This window comes from Crocodylus porosus, unplaced genomic scaffold (assembly GCF_001723895.1).
Source record: "Crocodylus porosus isolate Cpor-Errol unplaced genomic scaffold, CroPor_comp1, whole genome shotgun sequence".
Classification (NCBI taxonomy): Eukaryota; Metazoa; Chordata; order Crocodylia; family Crocodylidae; genus Crocodylus; species Crocodylus porosus.
In genome coordinates this window covers 10,715,219-10,733,179 of record NW_017728942.1, presented here as the reverse complement: position 1 = coordinate 10,733,179, position 17,961 = coordinate 10,715,219, and the positions used below count along the sequence as shown (strand labels likewise).

The following is a 17,961-nucleotide window of genomic DNA, read 5'->3' as shown; positions in this document are numbered from 1 at the left end:
CCTATAGGTTTAATACAAGTGTCCTCAGTCCTAGGTAGAACTTCCCTGCAGCACAGCTCCATCGCTCTGCATGGCAGGCCTTGGGGATGAATGGTGCAACCCAGGCTGGGGGCCTATGTGATGGGCCAAAGGGAATCGTAGGACAATGAAATTTTAAGTCTTAATAAGGGAGGTCACCACAACTGATTCCTTGGGACAAATAACCAACGGGGCCGAGGGAGGTCACAGGTTGCTATCAAGGGAGCCAGAAGGCGACACAAAGCAGAGCACCCCGGCAGCACCCGCACGCACCGAGCGCAGGAGCCACACCGTGCACGCAGCATGATTTTTGGCGTGGCTTGTAAATGTTTACGCCTCAGGAACGTGCAACAAGGTAGCTCCTTCACGTCCATTTATATTGGTAATACTTATATCAAAGAAAGAGCTGCGGTTTTCCCAATCCTGACGCATAAACTTTTACGGCAACTTTAGGAACGACGCCGAAAATCACGGAAGTTGGCAATGTTGAGGACCCTGACCTCTGCGACGCGGGGCACGTGGCGTGCAATGCACGTGCATGTCACACGCAGTGCGTGCCCAGGGGAGGCTGGCCGGGGGCGGGGAATACCTGCTTGCACCAGCAGGCACCCCGCCATGGGCCTAGCGCGCATGTGCACACCCTCCAACATTCCACCCCCCCACCTCAGTCCCTCGGCCCGGAAGCCCGCGGGCGGGACTTCCGGCCGCGGTGCCTGCCTGGGTAGCACCGCCTCCGCTTCCCAAAATGGCCTCCGCGGCCGCTTCCTCTTCCTCTTCCTCCTCAGGCGCGGGCGGCTCTAGTGCGGCCGCTCCCTCGGGCCTGGCCGCCGCCATCACGGGCACCATGAACAAGAAAAAGAAGCCGTTCCTGGGCATGCCCGCACCGCTGGGCTACGTGCCGGGCCTGGGCCGCGGGTGAGCCCTCCCCCCGCCCTCCCCCCGGGCCTGGGCGAGGGGGGCGGGCTGCGGCGCCTCTCAGCTGCCGTCGGGCCTGGAGGGGTTGGTGCTGCGGGGACAACCGCGCAGGGGGATGGGGTGGGGAGTCGAACCTGGGTGGAGCTGGCAGCTGGGGGGAGGGGGAGGGGCAGGATTGGGGCTTCCTTGCACTGTCCGTCTGGCACCCCCGAGCTGGGGGCTTAGAGCAGGAATTGACGTGTTGTGATCTGCGAGGGTGTCTTGCAGCTCCCTGCGGCAGGAGACTTGGTCTGTTTGTTTCTCTGTAGGTGGGGAAACTAGGGGCCCTGCTACACCTTTGAATTAAAGCAGGATGGTAACTAGCTATCAGGTTATTACACACTTCCGAGCACTACCTGTATAGCTGAGCAGACAGTTTTATTACCTGATAATTACTTTGGGCTAAATGTATGATTGACCCATTAATGGTGTGATGGTGACTTTGTGACTGGTCTTACTTTGTACAAGCGGCCAGTCTAAATTTATTGCGTGATTAACCAGCGAATTGCCTAATATATGCAATGTGTAGCAGGGGCTGAAAAGCTGCCATTTTCTGAGTGAGGCCTGGAGTCTAACGAGGTTGAGAGCCGCTGGCTAAAAGGTTTGGGAGTGGGTTTGAAGGCAGAGTGAAATAGGCTGCGGCTCAGCCAGGTCAGTTTGCATTCAAACCTGGAAGTGATCAGGTGCACTTTGGTGCTTCATTGTGGATGAGGTGTTGGAAGCTCAAGGTGATCAAAGTACCTTGGGACTGTGGCAAAAAGGGTTTTCCTGCAGCCTGGTTTCTCTTCTCATGAATAGGAGGAAGATTTTCTTTTCCTCCAGGCCTCCTGATTCAATGTGTTTAGAGGCACTGAACCTTGGGAGGGAAACTGGACAGTAGAAGTTTGGCTTCCTTGCCCCATCATGGTGTCCCTTTAAGGGGGAAGCTGTTCCTGCACAATATCTATTTCAGTAGCGAGGTGGTGGGGCTAGGTACTACTATACTTGTGAATGGCTGGATTTTTTGTTCCTCGCCTTCAGAGCGTCTAGTATTATTGCTGCAGACTAAATCATAGCCTCATGTCTCTCAATTTAGTGCTACGGGCTTTACCACCCGTTCTGATATTGGCCCTGCACGTGATGCCAATGACCCAGTGGATGATCGTCATGCTCCGCCAGGGAAGAGAACTGTTGGGGACCAGATGAAGAAAAACCAGACGGCAGATGATGATGACGAAGATCTGAACGACACCAATTATGATGAGGTGATGCTCCATGGGCATTTTCCTCCTGTCTGAGGGGGGGAAATCTATCGCTACCTCTCTTCCCCCACCCTGTCCCCCCATCCCAGAAACACTACTTAAAATCATCCTGAAGTCCTGTACTGTGACAAGTCTCTATGTGAGAGTACAATGGCAGAGTTCTTTGTAGAGTCAGTTAGCAGCACCCTTTGCTGTGAGTTTTGTGCATGTGTGATGCCACAGTGTTCATGGGTTTATTTTTCTGTGGTGATATTTGCACATTGTGATCAGGCTGTTTGTACTGAACCCTGGGTATTTTGGGAGGGATGTATAAATAGAACATCAAGATGAGTACTTTGTGGACCGTTCCTCTTATTCTTCTCCAGAAGTGAAGTCTAAACCCTTGCTTTTTACCCCATCATTGAGATTATCCTGTCCCAATAAAAACTTGCATTTAACGCAGCAAAATTGATTCATACTGAGATGCATCGTTTGTTTTACATTTGTTTTCAATAGTTAAACATTCCTGCTAATGAAACATTTATGCAATTATCACTTACCAGAAGGTTTTTGCTGATGAAATTCACTACTGTGATAGGTTGCTTTAGGGCTATTTTAGTTGCATTTCATAGACATTAGGGCTGGAAGGGACCTCGGAAGATGATCAAGTCCAGCCCCCCCCCGCCCTAGGGGCAGGAAGTCAGCTGGGGTCAAAGGATCCCAGCACGATAAACATCTACATGTCTCTTAAACGAGTCCAGAGTAGGTGCTTGCACCAGCTCTGGTGGAAGTCTGTTCCAGGCCTTGGGGGGGCTTGGAAGGTAAAGAAGTTTTTCCTTGTGTTTAGCCTGAAATGGTCTTGGAGGAGTTTGTGACCATTTGATCTTGTCGTCCCTTGGGGCTCTCTGGTGAACAGATGTTCCCCCAGATCCTGATGTACACCCCTTATAAACTTATAGGCAGCCACCAGGTCCCCCCTGAGCCTGCTCTTTTCCAGGCTGAAGCGTCCCATGGCTCTCAGCCTCTCATCATAAGGCCTGTTCTCCTGCCCTCTGATCATGTGTGTGGCTCTCCTCTGGACTCTCTTAAGCTTGTCCACATCCTTTTTAAATTGTGGAGCCTGGAATTGGATGCAGTATTCCAGCTGCGGCCTCACCAAGGCCGAGTACAGCAGGAGGGTGACATCCTGGGATTTGTTTGAGAAGCATCTATGGATGCAAGCCAGAGTTTTGCTCACTTTACCAGCTGTGACATCACATTGGTAGCTCATATTCATCTTGTGGTCAGTCATGACCCCCAAGTCCCTTTCAGCTGTGGTGCTAGCCAGTGTAGCACTGCCGAGCCTATAAGCGTGTTGCAGGCTTTTTCCCCAAGGTGGAGTACCTTGCATTTTTCAGTGTTGAATGCCATCAGGTTTTCATCTGGCCATTTTCTGAGCCTGTCAAGGTCGGCCTGGATTGCCCTCCTGTCCTCAGGTTATGGATGCTTTACCCCAAAGTTTGGTGTTATTGGCAAACTTGGCCAGTTCACTTCTAATACCAATGTCCGCATCATTAATAAAGATGTTAAAGAGTATAGGCCCAAGGACTGAGCCTTGGGGGACGCCACTGGTCACGGTGCACCACAGTGTTTGACTTCTGTTGACTACCACCCTTGGGACTGGTGAAAAACTGACGCAAAATACCCATTAAGCGGGTTGGCTTTTTCTTGGGCATTAGTTGTCAGTTGTCCCATATGCTTTAGCAGGGATCCAGTGTTACCCTTGCTTTTCCTCTAGCTCCCCACATACCTAAAAAAAAACAAAACAAAAGACCTTTTTATTGTCTTTGATACATGTAGCCAGTTGGAGTTCAGTCACAACCTTGGCTTTTCTGGTTTGCTCCCTACAGGTTCAGACCAGTGCAGAATATTCCTCCTTTGAGGTGGATCCAGTCTTCCATCCTTTACAGGTCTTCCTTTTTAGATGCAGGAGGTCTACAAGTTCCCTGCAGAGCCAAGGGGGCTGATGTATTGTGTCCTTTTGCTGCCTTTTTACTGTTAAAATGGTCTCTGAGGGGTTTTCTTTATTCTGAATGACTGTATTGGCTTCACTGGATGTGTAACTGAACTTTGAAACTAAAATGTTTTGGCCCTTTAAAATTTTCAGTTTAATGGCTATGCTGGGAGCCTGTTCTCAAGTGGTCCTTATGAGAAAGATGATGAGGAAGCGGATGCTATTTATGCAGCATTGGATAAGAGAATGGACGAAAGGAGAAAAGAGAGAAGGTAGGCTTAATTATGGAACTTCAGAGAGGCAGTATTTTGTATTTATGGTATGGATCTAGGAATTGGTTCTTCTGGCTTCTCTGTTTGCTGTTGTGCTGCCTTGCTCTGTTACCAGGGCAACATTTTCAAAAGTCACTACTGAATGAGTGTGAGGCGCCTTTCTGCTTCAGAAGTGCTTGGTATGTTGCGCGACTTATCCTGGAGAATGATTAATGCTTGTTGCCTAGCTTCATTCACATATAGTTCAATTAGCTGAGGCTTTTCATGGTGGTTTATTTTTATGGTTTGGGGAAATAGTACTTCCCAGTGAGCATAACTGAACTAATGTGCCTCACGCAACAAGCTGGATGTTACCAGAAGAGTCTTCTCATGGGGATATTTTGTAAATTTAAGAAACTTAATTAAAAATAAATAATATTATCAGATCCATAGATAACAGGATTAAAGACCCAGGTCTAATGCACATATTAATTTTTATTCTATTGCGTTGTCTTTGGAATTTTTTTTTTTTTGTACTAAGTATTGATCCTATTTAATTGCAGATGAATCTGAGCCCGACCTATAGAACTACCCCTCACATTCCATGTAGGTTTGTGCCTTAATAGCTCTGGCGAAACAGGGTGATCTATTACAGTACTTTGTCTAAACCCCGCTCAGTGTTTCTGTGAATGCAGCTTCTCTGACATTTGTTTTCTAGAGAACAACGGGAGAAAGAAGAAATTGAAAAGTACCGTATGGAACGTCCCAAAATTCAGCAGCAGTTCTCCGACTTGAAAGTAAGAAAAAAAGATTATCCTGCATGTCACCAAATTTAAAAATCCCATTTTGGGGGATGGGCATGATTCTTTTGCATTTATTAGCACAGTTTGAGGTAGAGTAGTGGCTGTTTGAGAATTTGCTGTTATGCCTGTTGCCTGCCTTCACAACGGCAGCAATGTCCATTGCATAGTATGCAAAAACCAGTACGTAACTGATAGCTCAGGTTGCAGAAGCCGGTGTTGGCTTGACAATACCTGAAGTATTGTGTTATGACTTTCAGTATGAGGTTTTGTATGGCGGGGGGGACGGGACAGTACTGGTTTAAACCAAAATTCTGTTGGCATCTGTAGTTACAAAGCAATGTTGTTTATATTAACAAATACCTGTTGAAAAGAGTGCTATTTTTTTTTAAAATTTTTGCTGGCAAAATAGGATCCAACTTACCCTGAAGTTTCTAAACTATCAGGTTGATATTCAGCTCACTAAAGAATTTGACAGGGTGTATTAAGGCACAAAATCTTCTAAAAACCAGTAATATTGACACCTTGTGCTTGTGTAGAGGAAGCTGGCAGAAGTCACAGAAGAAGAGTGGCTGAGCATTCCAGAAGTTGGTGATGCCAGAAACAAGCGTCAGAGGAACCCACGTTATGAGAAGCTGACTCCTGTACCTGATAGCTTTTTTGCTAAACACTTGCAGAGTGGGGAGAATCACACTTCTGTGGACCCCCGACAGACGGTGAGCATGAAAACAAAACTAGGAAAATTAACTTCCATTGGTCTGGGATGAACATTTAGCTGTATGTCGAGCTAAAGAGTTGCTGCACAGTGTATGCCAATATACACTTATAACATGTCCTGTGGTTCCATTAAAAATAAAGACTGGACTTGAGGCTGACAACCGTAGCGTGAAGAACATCCGGAGCATGGGAGGCTTTGGAAGATGTTTCTGCCTATTGCAGTCCCAGGTGTATTGGAAACAAAAATAAATTCTGGAGCTGGGCAAAAAGAGCCTAAGGCTAGATTTTGTTTTAGTAATGAAAGAGTCTAAAATGTGGTTATCCAGGCCCTTTTCCATGGTGGGGAGGGGGGTGCATAATTAAGTGTGCTCAGTGAACCATCATGTTTTTGTTTTGGGGTTTTTTTTTCTTAATTGGCTGAAGTTTTTTTGAAATACTTAGCAGGAAGTGTAATACAACTCCCCCTAGGGGCTTTGTTTGTTCCAGAATTGAGATGTTTTGGTTTCAGTTGACAGTGAGGTCAGTGTTTTAAGCCTGGCTTATGATTTGATTCTTTAGATGAAGATTACTGTGATCTGCCGACAGAAGAGAAGCGCATCAATCTTGAATTGGCACCAAGTTATCTCATGACTCTTTTATTATTACTATCCTTGCCAGTTAATATGTCATGATCATCTTTTGACACTTGTTTTGAGGTTTATTTCATTAACATTCTTGTTCCTCATCCAGTGGTTGATCTTTAGAAAATGATATGACACTACAATACAAACAGAGATCTTATTGCCTCCCCAGGCCATATCTTTTAGCTCATGCAATCAGAATTGCTAGGAGAAGACTTTCAAAGGCATGGATGGGAGTTGGGCACCTTGCTCCTACTGAAACCAAAAACAGCTGAGCACCTCGCTCCCTTGGGTCCCTTGGGTCCCTCTGAAAATCTCTGTATAGATCATAAGAAGTTCTTCCATTTTTCTGGCAGCAATTTGGTGGCTTGAACACGCCGTATCCAGGGGGACTGAACACTCCTTATCCAGGAGGAATGACACCTGGACTAATGACACCTGGGACAGGCGAACTGGATATGAGGAAGATTGGCCAGGCCAGGAATACTCTGATGGATATGAGATTGAGCCAGGTAAGCCACAAGAATATCATACCTCTGAAAGGCTTGCCTAAGATACAGCAAAAGCTGTGTTAACCTGCACTTAGCTGGAAAACTCATATTAACCAGCCTGTGAGGGACGTGGCAAAAGTGAAACCGGAAGTACCACTTCCAGGGGACTTCCCGTTTCACTGCTGTGAGCCAAGTTTTTCTTTGTTACTTCTTCAGCTTGGGGCAAAGCAGCCTGTGCGGGCCCCCCTCCCTGTCCTCTGGCACACTGATGCCAGGGCATGCACCAAACGGTGCATATTTGATTAGCTGGCAACCCCCGTTCCTGGGGGATGCCGGATAACAGAGCTTTTACTGTAGGTGTAGGCTGTTTCTCATGAAGCCCTGTTTTGGAAGCTTTATTTTGTTCCCTTTGGGCTATAAAATAATAAAAGGAAACAGAAAAGGCTCTTTTAAACAGTGTTGTTTAAAATAGCATTTTTCTAGGTCAAAGTAAATGTGGGCTTATGTATTTATTTGTTTCCGTAGTCACCAGTACTACCAGCTCCCACTGGGATCAGAAAGTCAAGCTGCTTGCTTTCTGCTTTCCAGTTGTGTATTTCTACAAATGTTAACCTTTTTTTCAGGCTAAACGATATCCTTTTGAGCAACGCATTATCTTCTGAGGGATTGCTCAACCTAACAGAAAATTCAATACTTCAACTATTGGGTTTTGTGTAGGCGTCAGAATGGAATCTACTTCATCTTCCTACTTCTCTTCATTGTGCAGAATTTCATAAGATTTAAAAAAGTTTACTTGTCATATCTGACAATGTTAGTGACAGTTTGTACAGGGAGGAACAAGGTGGCACTTTATGTAGTCTTTGCCTAGATGGAATCTTGAAGGAATTAGTCTGAAGGCGAATGCTTGTTAGTGAAACCCTCTTGGTAGTGTTTCTGTAGATACTACAAAACCTTTTTATGTCTAGCTGTCCCTTATTCCCCATGAATATTTGATCTCTTATTTATTTATTTATTTATTTATTTATTTATTTATTTATTACTTTTAGCTGGATTTGAGCTCTCTGAAGTACGTTCTTTGATTGCAAGTTGGTTTCAAGACCATATTTTTAAATTGTCAGCTCTTGGCTATTAAGCACTTTAGTTTTCTGTTTAAATAAAAAGTGCATGTGTGATATTAGCAGACCAGAGATCCCTGCCTGGAGGGGCAGTTGATGTAGTTATCTATAGCAAGATGATTTGCCTTCGGCAGTTCTTGGTTATCAAATGGCCTTTACTGCTCCAGACTGGAGCCTTTTGTACTTGTTTTTAAAAAAAAGTTGATATTGCATGAGCAGAATGTCTCAGTGCTGTGGTTCAGTAGGAACATGGAAATAATGTGCATGCACATGTGTAACTTAAACACGCATCTCTGTGCACGAACTATTTCTAGTGGCTGCCTTGACTTCACAGAAGCTTGATCACCTCTTCTCTGGAACTTGCCTCCTACCTTCTGGTTGTAATGAGACTTAGTTAGAAATCACTCTGAATTGACTTGTGCCATCCTGCTTCCCAGATGGTTTTGATCTCTTCTCCTAGTGCCCTTGTAGATTTACTGCTGTTGATGCAGAAGCTGTCTCCTGCAGCTGTCATCTCTCTGAATACCCTTTCTGGATGTCTTTGCCTCAACAGCTTTTCCCTTTTATTTTCAAATGTCAAAAGTGAACACACTTTTTTTTTCTCAGCTTGATTAGATCTTTTCATTCTTCTCTCTTTATTTGTTTAAATGTCAGTAGTACAGTTTAATTATGTAAACAGCGTTGAGATTCAGTTTCTAGGAAAGAAGCTCTTCAGATCGGCCTGTACTGTCCTGTAGTTTAGAAATGGGGGAGCTGGAGGGAAGAGGAGTGATAAAGAAAGGAGTTTTCCCTTTTTTTTGCTCTTTTGGTTTTCATACCAGGTGACCCTATAAACCAGGTGATGGTAGTGCTGGTGTTTTCCCTCTCTCAAATAAGTTGCTTTTTTGGTTTTCCCTGAACTGTGCTGTGGTTGGTAATTTTCATCAGTATTGGAATTTCTTTCTCAGGTGTCTGACTCTGTGAGTGGCCAAACCGTGGTGGACCCAAAGGGATACCTGACAGACTTGAATTCTATGATTCCAACACACGGCGGAGACATCAAGTAGGTCTTGCTGGGCATGTATTGGTTTGATTTTTTTTTTTTTTAATTTTTTTTATTTTTTTTGACAGTGACTGAATAATCTGCATATCAATAGAAACCCATATTTCTAATATCTCTGGCTAAAACCTTTGTACTAGTCTGAATGATGACATTTTTCTTCTTCAAAGATCGGTATTCTTAAAATCTGGTGGATGAAGTCCCTTGTCCACAGGCCCAGTTATCACAAGTTCTCCCCTACAGATACAAAGGCAGGTCAGGATCTAGACCTGTTAGTTAGATACACTTAACTGTCCCCACAAGTATTCAGTTTTGCCAAGACTGGGGATGAGATATGGCAGCAGTTTTGTGATGCAACTGCCTATCGGCTAAGAACTGATCCAGTTCAGTTCCCATCAGTGACTGCAGATTTGGATTTGACTGGTGACCTTTTAAAATGTCAAAGCTGAGATCTTATCTATCTATCTATCTACCTGTACAAAAGACTTGACTCACTAAATAGCTTTTTGCTACCGATGGTGCTCTCGATGCTGTCCTTAAAAATGGCCAGTTAAACCAGCATTCACCACAACTTCAATTCATACCTTTTAATCTAATGGCTTTAAGTTTGTAAGCATGCTTGGATATTATCAGCTCCACCAGGTGCTGTTTTTTCCAACCACACGTGACCTCAGCTCCATGACTATATTTTCTACAGGAGGGTAGTATTAGCATATAAGGTCATATTTGTGTCTAAGAATAAGGCCAGGGTTAATGTGTATTCATGTGTGATTTGTGAGAGAGTGGATGCAGGGAGCTGGCTTAAGGCGTGCTGTTAATTAGCATACTGAGAGTTCCTTGTGTGTTTTCTTTATCAGTGATATCAAAAAAGCTCGTTTGCTTCTGAAGTCTGTCCGGGAGACCAACCCTCACCACCCCCCAGCGTGGATCGCTTCAGCCCGCCTGGAAGAAGTCACTGGCAAACTGCAAGTAGCTCGCAACCTCATCATGAAGGGGACAGAAATGTGCCCCAAGGTTAGAACTGCTTTGGTTTCTACTTGACTGTTTTAAAACCTCACAAAAAGAGTGTGGTTAAAAGCATCTTGTCTCCATTAGACTCTCAGCCTATACTGAGAAGCTTATCTTGTAAGACAGGAGCAGAAATGGTGTTTAGCCTGTGGTTATAACTGAACCTCCCTCTTTTATGGGGCCTTTGCCAGTGTTCTCTGTGAGGAGTGCTAATTTTTCTTTCCTGACTGACAGAGTGAAGATGTTTGGTTAGAAGCTGCTCGGCTGCAGCCTGGGGACACGGCGAAGGCAGTGGTGGCCCAGGCAGTCCGCCATCTCCCACAGTCTGTCCGAATTTATATCAGAGCAGCAGAGCTGGAGACAGACATCCGAGCAAAGAAACGTGTCCTCAGGAAAGGTGAGAGCTTCCGCAAGGTTGGAAGAACTAAAGTGTTAAGACATATGTGCACACAGTGTTGTCTCTTCATGGTCTGATCTGAAGACTTAGATCTGTGGGGTTTTTTTTTTCCATGTTCTTGGTAAGGACATGTTTAAGCACTTAATGTGTTTAAACTTGCAGAATTTACTGCTGTAGCAGGTCAGTGATGCCAGAGATTTGACAGGGTTTAAAATGGGACTGCATGTTCATGTGGTTAGGCAGCACATCCAGAATTGTAATGCTGATGATCTCAAAAGCACTTTTGTCACTGAACAAACATGGCACAATTTCTTGTCCTCTAAAACCCCTTCTATCCTGTTTTCATTTAACTTCATTGAGGCGGAGGTTGGAAAACACCTGGAAGGAGTTTGACAGCACTCATGTTGGAAAACATTTTAAGCCTTGGGTTTAAAGGTGTAAACCAGTCTCTAACTTCCAGAGCCCTATGTAGGAGAAGAAACTTTCCAGCTGAAAAGTCTGGTACTGGTCACTGTCAACCGGGATGTCAGGCTTGGATCTGTTCTGCTAGGAGAACTAACTTGTTCCAACTAAATTTTCTATGTTTACTCAATCCCTTGTTTCCTTGTGCCATCCCCAATAACCGCTTTCTGTCTCCCCAGTCTTTGTTTAATTTACTGTCTACTCCAGCTTCGTAATGCTTGGTCAGTCTGCTGGCAGCCAGCAATGTAGTTTAGCCCACACATGGTTGACACCTCTTTCTCTCGCAACAGTGATTCGTTTTGGTATCTTGAACCCAGGTCTTGCCCATGGGCTCACAGCATTAATTTGACTGCTGAAATCACCATGTCAGCCTCATTCTAGCAGAGGCTAAATCCTTGTTGAGCTGTTGAACCGCAGCAATTACAGCTTGGAACGAACGGTCTGAGTAACGTTAGTCTTTTAGGTGCCTGGGGGAAAGTGCTTTTCTGAAGTCTTTATGCAGCAATCCACTGTGTTAAATGACTGCATAACATGGAGTATCATTACTGCAGAATGGGATGGGACCAAAGGAAGTAAATTATGTCCTGCCTCTCACTTGCATCTAAGTTGGTTTTCAGTGATGGAACAACACTCTTGCTGCTAGATAAAAGCTTTATACTTTAAGGTTCACTTACAGCTGCCATGGTGGAACTCTCAGGAGTTTCCATTGGCTGTTTTTGTGCATTATCTACTTAGAGTGGATGCTGCAGCTGCTGCTGTTGTGCTCTGTTAGCCTTTGAGATTAGCAATTAATATTAAATAGAAAAATGTACCATGATCGTAGATGAAATGTCAGAGGGACGCTTTGTATCAAAGCAATGACTTGCAGCAGATTCAATATATGGGGCTTTTTTGAAGGTTGAATCTTGTATCCTGTCTCCTGTGAGAAGCAAACTCGGAGATTCTGCGTGAAGTACAACCTGGCCAAACATTTGGTGTACAAGGAGAATATTTGTTGTGCTGCTTCTCATTTACATACATTAACAATCAGCTCTGCACTATTCCAACGTTGCTGCGAGCTATGGTCCATCACAAATCTGATGCCTGGATGCATGTGGAATAGCTGCCATGTGAGATCTGGAAACTTAACCAGTTTGCTTATTTAAAAATAAGGAGGGCTGAGTGCCAAGTAGAAGCCCTGAAACACAATCCTCTTAAAATGCATTTCTGCTTTGTTTCTATTGCCTGTGTGTGACCCTACCATCCCACTTCAGCTCTAGAGCTTTTAAAGCCTATGTCCTCTCCAGTCAGGTGCAGCAATCTGAGTGGTAGAATGTCTCGAAGCATAGAAATTGAACACTGCCTTTGGAAAACATGCTCTGTCCTGCTGATTGGTACTCTTAAACTATCAGAGACTGGTACTGCACATTTTAGAAGGCTTGCCGCTGTAGACTTGATAAAAAAAAAACCAGGTAATGTTCAGCTGGTTAAAATGCCTTTATTGTAAAACCCATGTGTACTTCCTACTGCATCTGAGTCTCAAGGAGGCTCAGAATAACAGTTAATCTCTCTGGACCTTTGTGGGAATATTTAAAGGGACACAGCTAACTTGAAATCTGCTCACCTTCAAAGTAACTTCAGATGCTCTCCCAGCCCACCAACTTTGTGGTTTTACAGTGACCTATTTCTGTTTTAAAAGGTTCTGGTCTGTCTTGTGGCATGTTCACACACACATACACGTCGGGCAAAACCGCACAACTGGTTATAAATCATGGGCATCGAGGAGAAGGCACCTGAAACAGAGCACAGCATTCTCTGTGCCATAATAATCTGTGGTGTTTGCAGCAAGTCAGAGTTTTTAAAAATAGAAAAGTATGTAGTGCTGCTTGTTTGTTAAATTCTGCCTTTGTCAGAAGGCAGGTTGAGAGCAGTCGCTAGTTTGGACTTTGAGAATTCGAATATCATGGCCTGCTGAGAAGGCAGTTCCTACCAAAGCTAGAAAATGCCTAGACATTTCCTGAACCTGAAAAGCCCTTGGCTAAATGGAAACATACTTGGTTATAGAAAGGACAATTAGACTTCAGTAACTTGCATCTTTAACAATGTTTTGGAGAGCTGCTAAAGCTTTTCCAAACTGTCTCTTAAATTTTAGGGTGCTATATTATCTTTCAGGAAAGCTAGACCACTCACTGTCCATACAGTTGTCAGTGCATTCTTGAAGGAAAGCAGCATTTCTTTGAGAAATGCTTCTGACATGAAGAGAAAGTGTATTGCTGTTTAAAGTGGAAGCTCTTTATGGAAAACATGACTTCTTATAGGAACTTTTTAAAAACATGTGAGGATATGAACTTGCTCATACACACATGTTGGACAGAGGAGGAGTACTTGAGTCTCGGGATTTCATGCTGTGGTCAATAAAATATGTTTGGGCAGAGTTGGGGTGCTTTATGCCTGGTGTCTTAACTCAGCTTCTTTTGAAGCTGGGGATTAATTGCATGGTAAGTTATTCACTCATCTCTGTTTGTTGTAGGATTAATCCTTTTTACAATGTATTTGAACTCTTCCTGGGCTTACAATACCAAATGTGGCGCAGTTAGACCTAAGTAGAAAAATCTTTGACTTGCACAAAACTTGTTTGACAACTGGTATTGTTTGACTTGAATCAGGGGAAAAAGTGTTTTATGGCTTGCTTACTTTCCTGACTTTATGTCCAAAGATCACTGAAGCGGATTTTGCAAGAGTTGAAACACAGATGTTACTTGATAAGAGTTTGGCAGCTTGCAGAAATTGAGGCTAGATGTTCTCTTATTTCAGCCTGTGCTAGGAGGTGAATTTAAAAATGAGACTCTCCTAGCTTTGAACAAATAGATTTTTCCCCCCTTCTCCCTCACTAATTCCACAGTATTTTCCAATGAGCAAACTTTTGCCTGTTTTCTTTGAAGAGTCTCTTAGCAAAGTAGTTTTGCAGGGCAACTGTAAGCTATACTGTTTTCTCTTTATGGGCAAGAATTCTTCTGCATGACTCATATTATTGTTTCTCCATTGTAGCCCTTGAGCACGTTCCAAACTCGGTGCGCTTGTGGAAGGCCGCAGTAGAGTTGGAAGAACCTGAAGATGCTAGGATAATGCTAAGCCGTGCTGTGGAATGCTGCCCAACTAGCGTGGAGGCAAGTCAACCAATTTTGCTTTCCGTTCAGGTTAACGGAACAATGCATGGGTTCACCCAATGTTTTAACTAATACGTAGGGCAATGGGCAGGTTTTTTAACTGCTTTCTTTTCTTGTGTAATTGTTTGTTACTGTGGCTGCGCAAATAAAACTAGTGACTGCACCTCCAGATGGCCTGTTAAGCACATTTGCATTCACAGTTGGCACATTTTAATTGTGAAAGCTAACATATGCCCAACTTGGAAAATATGGGCCATAGTTTAAAAATATTAAAAATGTAAAAAGTTCATTTAAGTATTTAACCAACTATTAAGCTGTAAGTCCACTGGCAACATAAAAAATAGTATTCAAAATTGCAGCAGAGAGAACCCCAAATCAGTAGTATTTATTGATTAAACTCAAATCTTACTTGTATAATAGCATTCTGTTGCCCAGTGATTTTAATACTCCCCCTTCCACGTTAATAAGTATATGTGTGTGTGTTGGCATAGAACAAAATGTTCTCTCTTATGTTGCTTGGGCTGACACCTCTATCAGGCATTGTCACCTTCTTGTTTTAATATGAAAATGGGTCTTGTTGTGCAGCTGTGGCTTGCTTTGGCAAGGCTGGAGACATATGAGAATGCTCGCAAAGTCCTGAATAAAGCCCGTGAGAACATTCCGACAGACCGGCACATCTGGATCACGGCTGCCAAACTGGAAGAAGCCAACGGAAACACTCAGATGGTAGAGAAAATCATTGACAGAGCTATCACGTCCCTCAGGGCAAACGGGGTGGAAATCAACAGAGAGCAGTGGATCCAGGTATTCGCTTTCATTCTTGTTTTAGAAAGCCTCATGAGGACTCTAGTGTTAGACCACAATCCATATTTAACCGTGTAACACCTTCTTCTTTGAGGGCTTCTTATGTTAAATAAATAAAATAATATAGAACTAAGCCAGTTTTGAGAACAGTATAATGTGTTCTCTGTTTGGGTCCTTTGGGCAAGGCTAAAAGGTCAGTTAGTCTGAGCTGAGAGGATCAAGGCTACTGTTATGATTAAATAGTATGTCGTGGAAAGGAAAATGCTAATTTAGCTGGAGAGCACACTTGCTTTCATCAGAGTTGCTGCTCTTTTAAAAAGAAACTTGCTTCAAGGTGAAGTTGGTTATTCACCAGGCAAAGATGGAGGTTGAACCTCCATGTAAACTTTTTGTATGTTGTCTACATAATGAATTTGAAGCCAGTAGAGCCAATGAGGTCTCTTTCCTTGTCCCGCTGCAAAAATTGAGTGTACTCCATGTATGGTGAGAGCCAAACAATGCTCCTTAATTTGTTATTGACTATTTGTGTTTGCAGCCTTTTACTGTACAAAACTAGAGAGGGGCTATGTTGCAGTAGCCATGTCTGAACGCTTTGGGTAGTAACGATGCCTGTGATGCTCCCGCATTGGCAATAGCCTTTGCGGGCATCCATTGCTAGCTTGATACTCCACTTAAAACCCCTCTGGCACCTCGCCTGGATTTGCTTTGTTCTAGAAACAGGGCTTAAGCATAGAATGCTGTTTAAAAATAAACCACATCAAAATTACTTACTTAAATTGATTCTACTCCACTAGCCAGAGGGGGTGAAAGCAGCCAAGTATTCGCATATGCTGTCCTTCTACTTCTGAATGGCAGGGTTCAAGGAAAATTGGGCCTGTCTCTGAGCCTGGTCCTACAACCACTGAGCAGTGGGCACACTCCACCAATGAATGCAGTAGCATAACCACACTTTTTGGCATTAGAAAACATTGGATATTCATGGCAGGATTTAAGTGGTTATGGCAACTAGCATCATAAAACTGTTTTAATTGAGGCTGAAACTAAACTCCTGTAATAAATTCTACAAGCCTGAATTCTTCAATTCCTTTTTTTTCCTTTCCCTTTGTCTCTTGCCCTTCCCATGTTGGGGTAGTGAGAGGGACCCATCCATGCTGCAAAGGTCCTGCATAGTAACTCCTGCTTGAACAATGCTATAAAATCTGTTTTCTCCTTTGCTGTTATCCCAGGCTGAAGTGATGCATCTCCTTAGTGCTGATCTGATTTATTTTCTCCAGGATGCAGAGGAGTGCGATAAAGCTGGAAGTGTGGCAACCTGTCAGGCGATTATGCGAGCTGTAATTGGGATTGGGATTGAGGAGGAAGATCGGAAACACACCTGGATGGAAGATGCAGATAGCGTATGCCCAGTTGTAGCTTCATTTGTCTTGAACTATGGTAGGGGGATTGGGACCAGGTGCATTTTCTGTCTTGGGACAGTGAAGGGCTGATGCACAGTACCTCTCTGCATCTGGCCAGTAGCAAGGTTGCCTCTCTGCAGCAGCCTTGTTGTTCCACGTCCTGGCTTCTCTTTCCTTGGGCCAGTTGCATCACATTTTGCAGTGGTTGAACTCCACCTTTTGAAAGACTAGATAAAATTATTACATATAATTAAATTAAAGTTTGGAACTAGAACAACTTAAGTGCATAGCTTAGTTCATCTGCAGCAGACTGAACTGGCAGCAAGAAAGCATCTATATTGCTTTCATAACCCATGTGAAGCTAAGTTTCCAATGCTGGTTTTGCATTGTGCTTACCATGAATGGTGTATATACACAAGAAATTGTGCTTCCCAGCAAGTTTTGTACATAGAAAATGCATATGCAAGCACAGAGTCCATACTTTTAGGACCTTCCAGATTTTGGAAAATTCTTGAGTAATCTAGAAGTGAGGCGCTTCATGGAATCGGTGACACCTGGGTGCTTTTGAAAATCCCATATTTTTTCTTTAAAACATTTATTCCACATTCCCAATGTGTACCTTTTTACCTGCTGCTGATCAAAAGCGTACCTTCTTCTGATATAAGTATTTGGTAAAGACCCATTCAGTAGAATTCTTGTCACACCTGGAGAGCTCTGTCACTGATGGATGTATCTCTGGTGGACCCTTTTGCTAAACTCTCTTCTTTCTACTTTTTTCTCTAGTGTGTCGCTCACAATGCTCTGGAATGTGCTCGGGCAATTTACGCTTACGCCTTACAAATTTTCCCCAGCAAGAAGAGTGTGTGGTTGAGAGCAGCCTACTTTGAAAAGAATCATGGAACTAGGTACGTGAAGATAATTCTTCTAAGACTTGTGGAATAGGCATAGAAGCAAGGCAATCAACCATAAGCTGTCTTATGGAACAGCTGGAATTGCAGGTTTTTACCAGGCCAGAGAATATTGGCATTTTATGCACAGCTAACAGGCTTTCTATGGCAGGTCAGAGTGCCTGTTGTTAGTGAACATCATTAAAATCCTCTTGAGGATTGAAGAGTGCCTCATTAGGTCCATGTGGTGGCACAGATGAGGCTATACCTCTTGGGACTGAGGCATCAAGCAGAAATGGAAATATCTGGTGTTACTGCTTTTCTAAATTATTTAAATGCCTCCTGGTTTACCATTTGACCGGTGAACCTGTTTGCTGGGAAGCACTCCATCATTTTTAATTAAACATTATTGCTCTTGCACATTGGTACCAGGTGATAAATTTGGAACGGACAGTGCAAAGAAAGAGAAATCCACCTTTTTAAAGTTCCATCTGCATGATGGGTATCTGGTTATTTGTCTTTTTGGAAATCTTAAACCATTCTAAGTTGTTTGTACATTTGTAAGAACCCCAGTTCTCCAACTGTTTGCACACGGGCTTAATTTTAAATGTTTGAGCAATAACCCTAAGGCCAAGGGACCTT

At 43.6% G+C, this 17,961-nt stretch overlaps 2 protein-coding genes across 2 annotated transcripts in view; one reads left to right on the top strand and one right to left on the bottom strand.

Annotated features, from left to right (window-relative positions):
- SAMD10 (sterile alpha motif domain containing 10) overlaps nt 1-852 on the bottom strand; it is a 59,047-nt gene extending 58,195 nt beyond the window's left edge. The window contains exon 1 of the mRNA XM_019548100.1: nt 682-852. Within this exon, the coding sequence (XP_019403645.1) occupies nt 682-852 (171 nt within the window). The remainder of the gene's footprint in view (nt 1-681) is intronic.
- PRPF6 (pre-mRNA processing factor 6) overlaps nt 786-17,961 on the top strand; it is a 30,078-nt gene continuing 12,902 nt past the window's right edge. Inside the window, exons 1-13 of the mRNA XM_019548280.1 lie at nt 786-933; nt 2,048-2,216; nt 4,339-4,457; nt 5,155-5,233; nt 5,776-5,952; nt 6,930-7,085; nt 9,127-9,221; nt 10,076-10,232; nt 10,461-10,623; nt 14,113-14,231; nt 14,817-15,035; nt 16,310-16,432; nt 17,216-17,337. Coding sequence (XP_019403825.1) covers nt 863-933; nt 2,048-2,216; nt 4,339-4,457; nt 5,155-5,233; nt 5,776-5,952; nt 6,930-7,085; nt 9,127-9,221; nt 10,076-10,232; nt 10,461-10,623; nt 14,113-14,231; nt 14,817-15,035; nt 16,310-16,432; nt 17,216-17,337 — 1,769 coding nt within the window. The 5' untranslated portion in view covers nt 786-862. The remainder of the gene's footprint in view (nt 934-2,047; nt 2,217-4,338; nt 4,458-5,154; nt 5,234-5,775; nt 5,953-6,929; nt 7,086-9,126; nt 9,222-10,075; nt 10,233-10,460; nt 10,624-14,112; nt 14,232-14,816; nt 15,036-16,309; nt 16,433-17,215; nt 17,338-17,961) is intronic.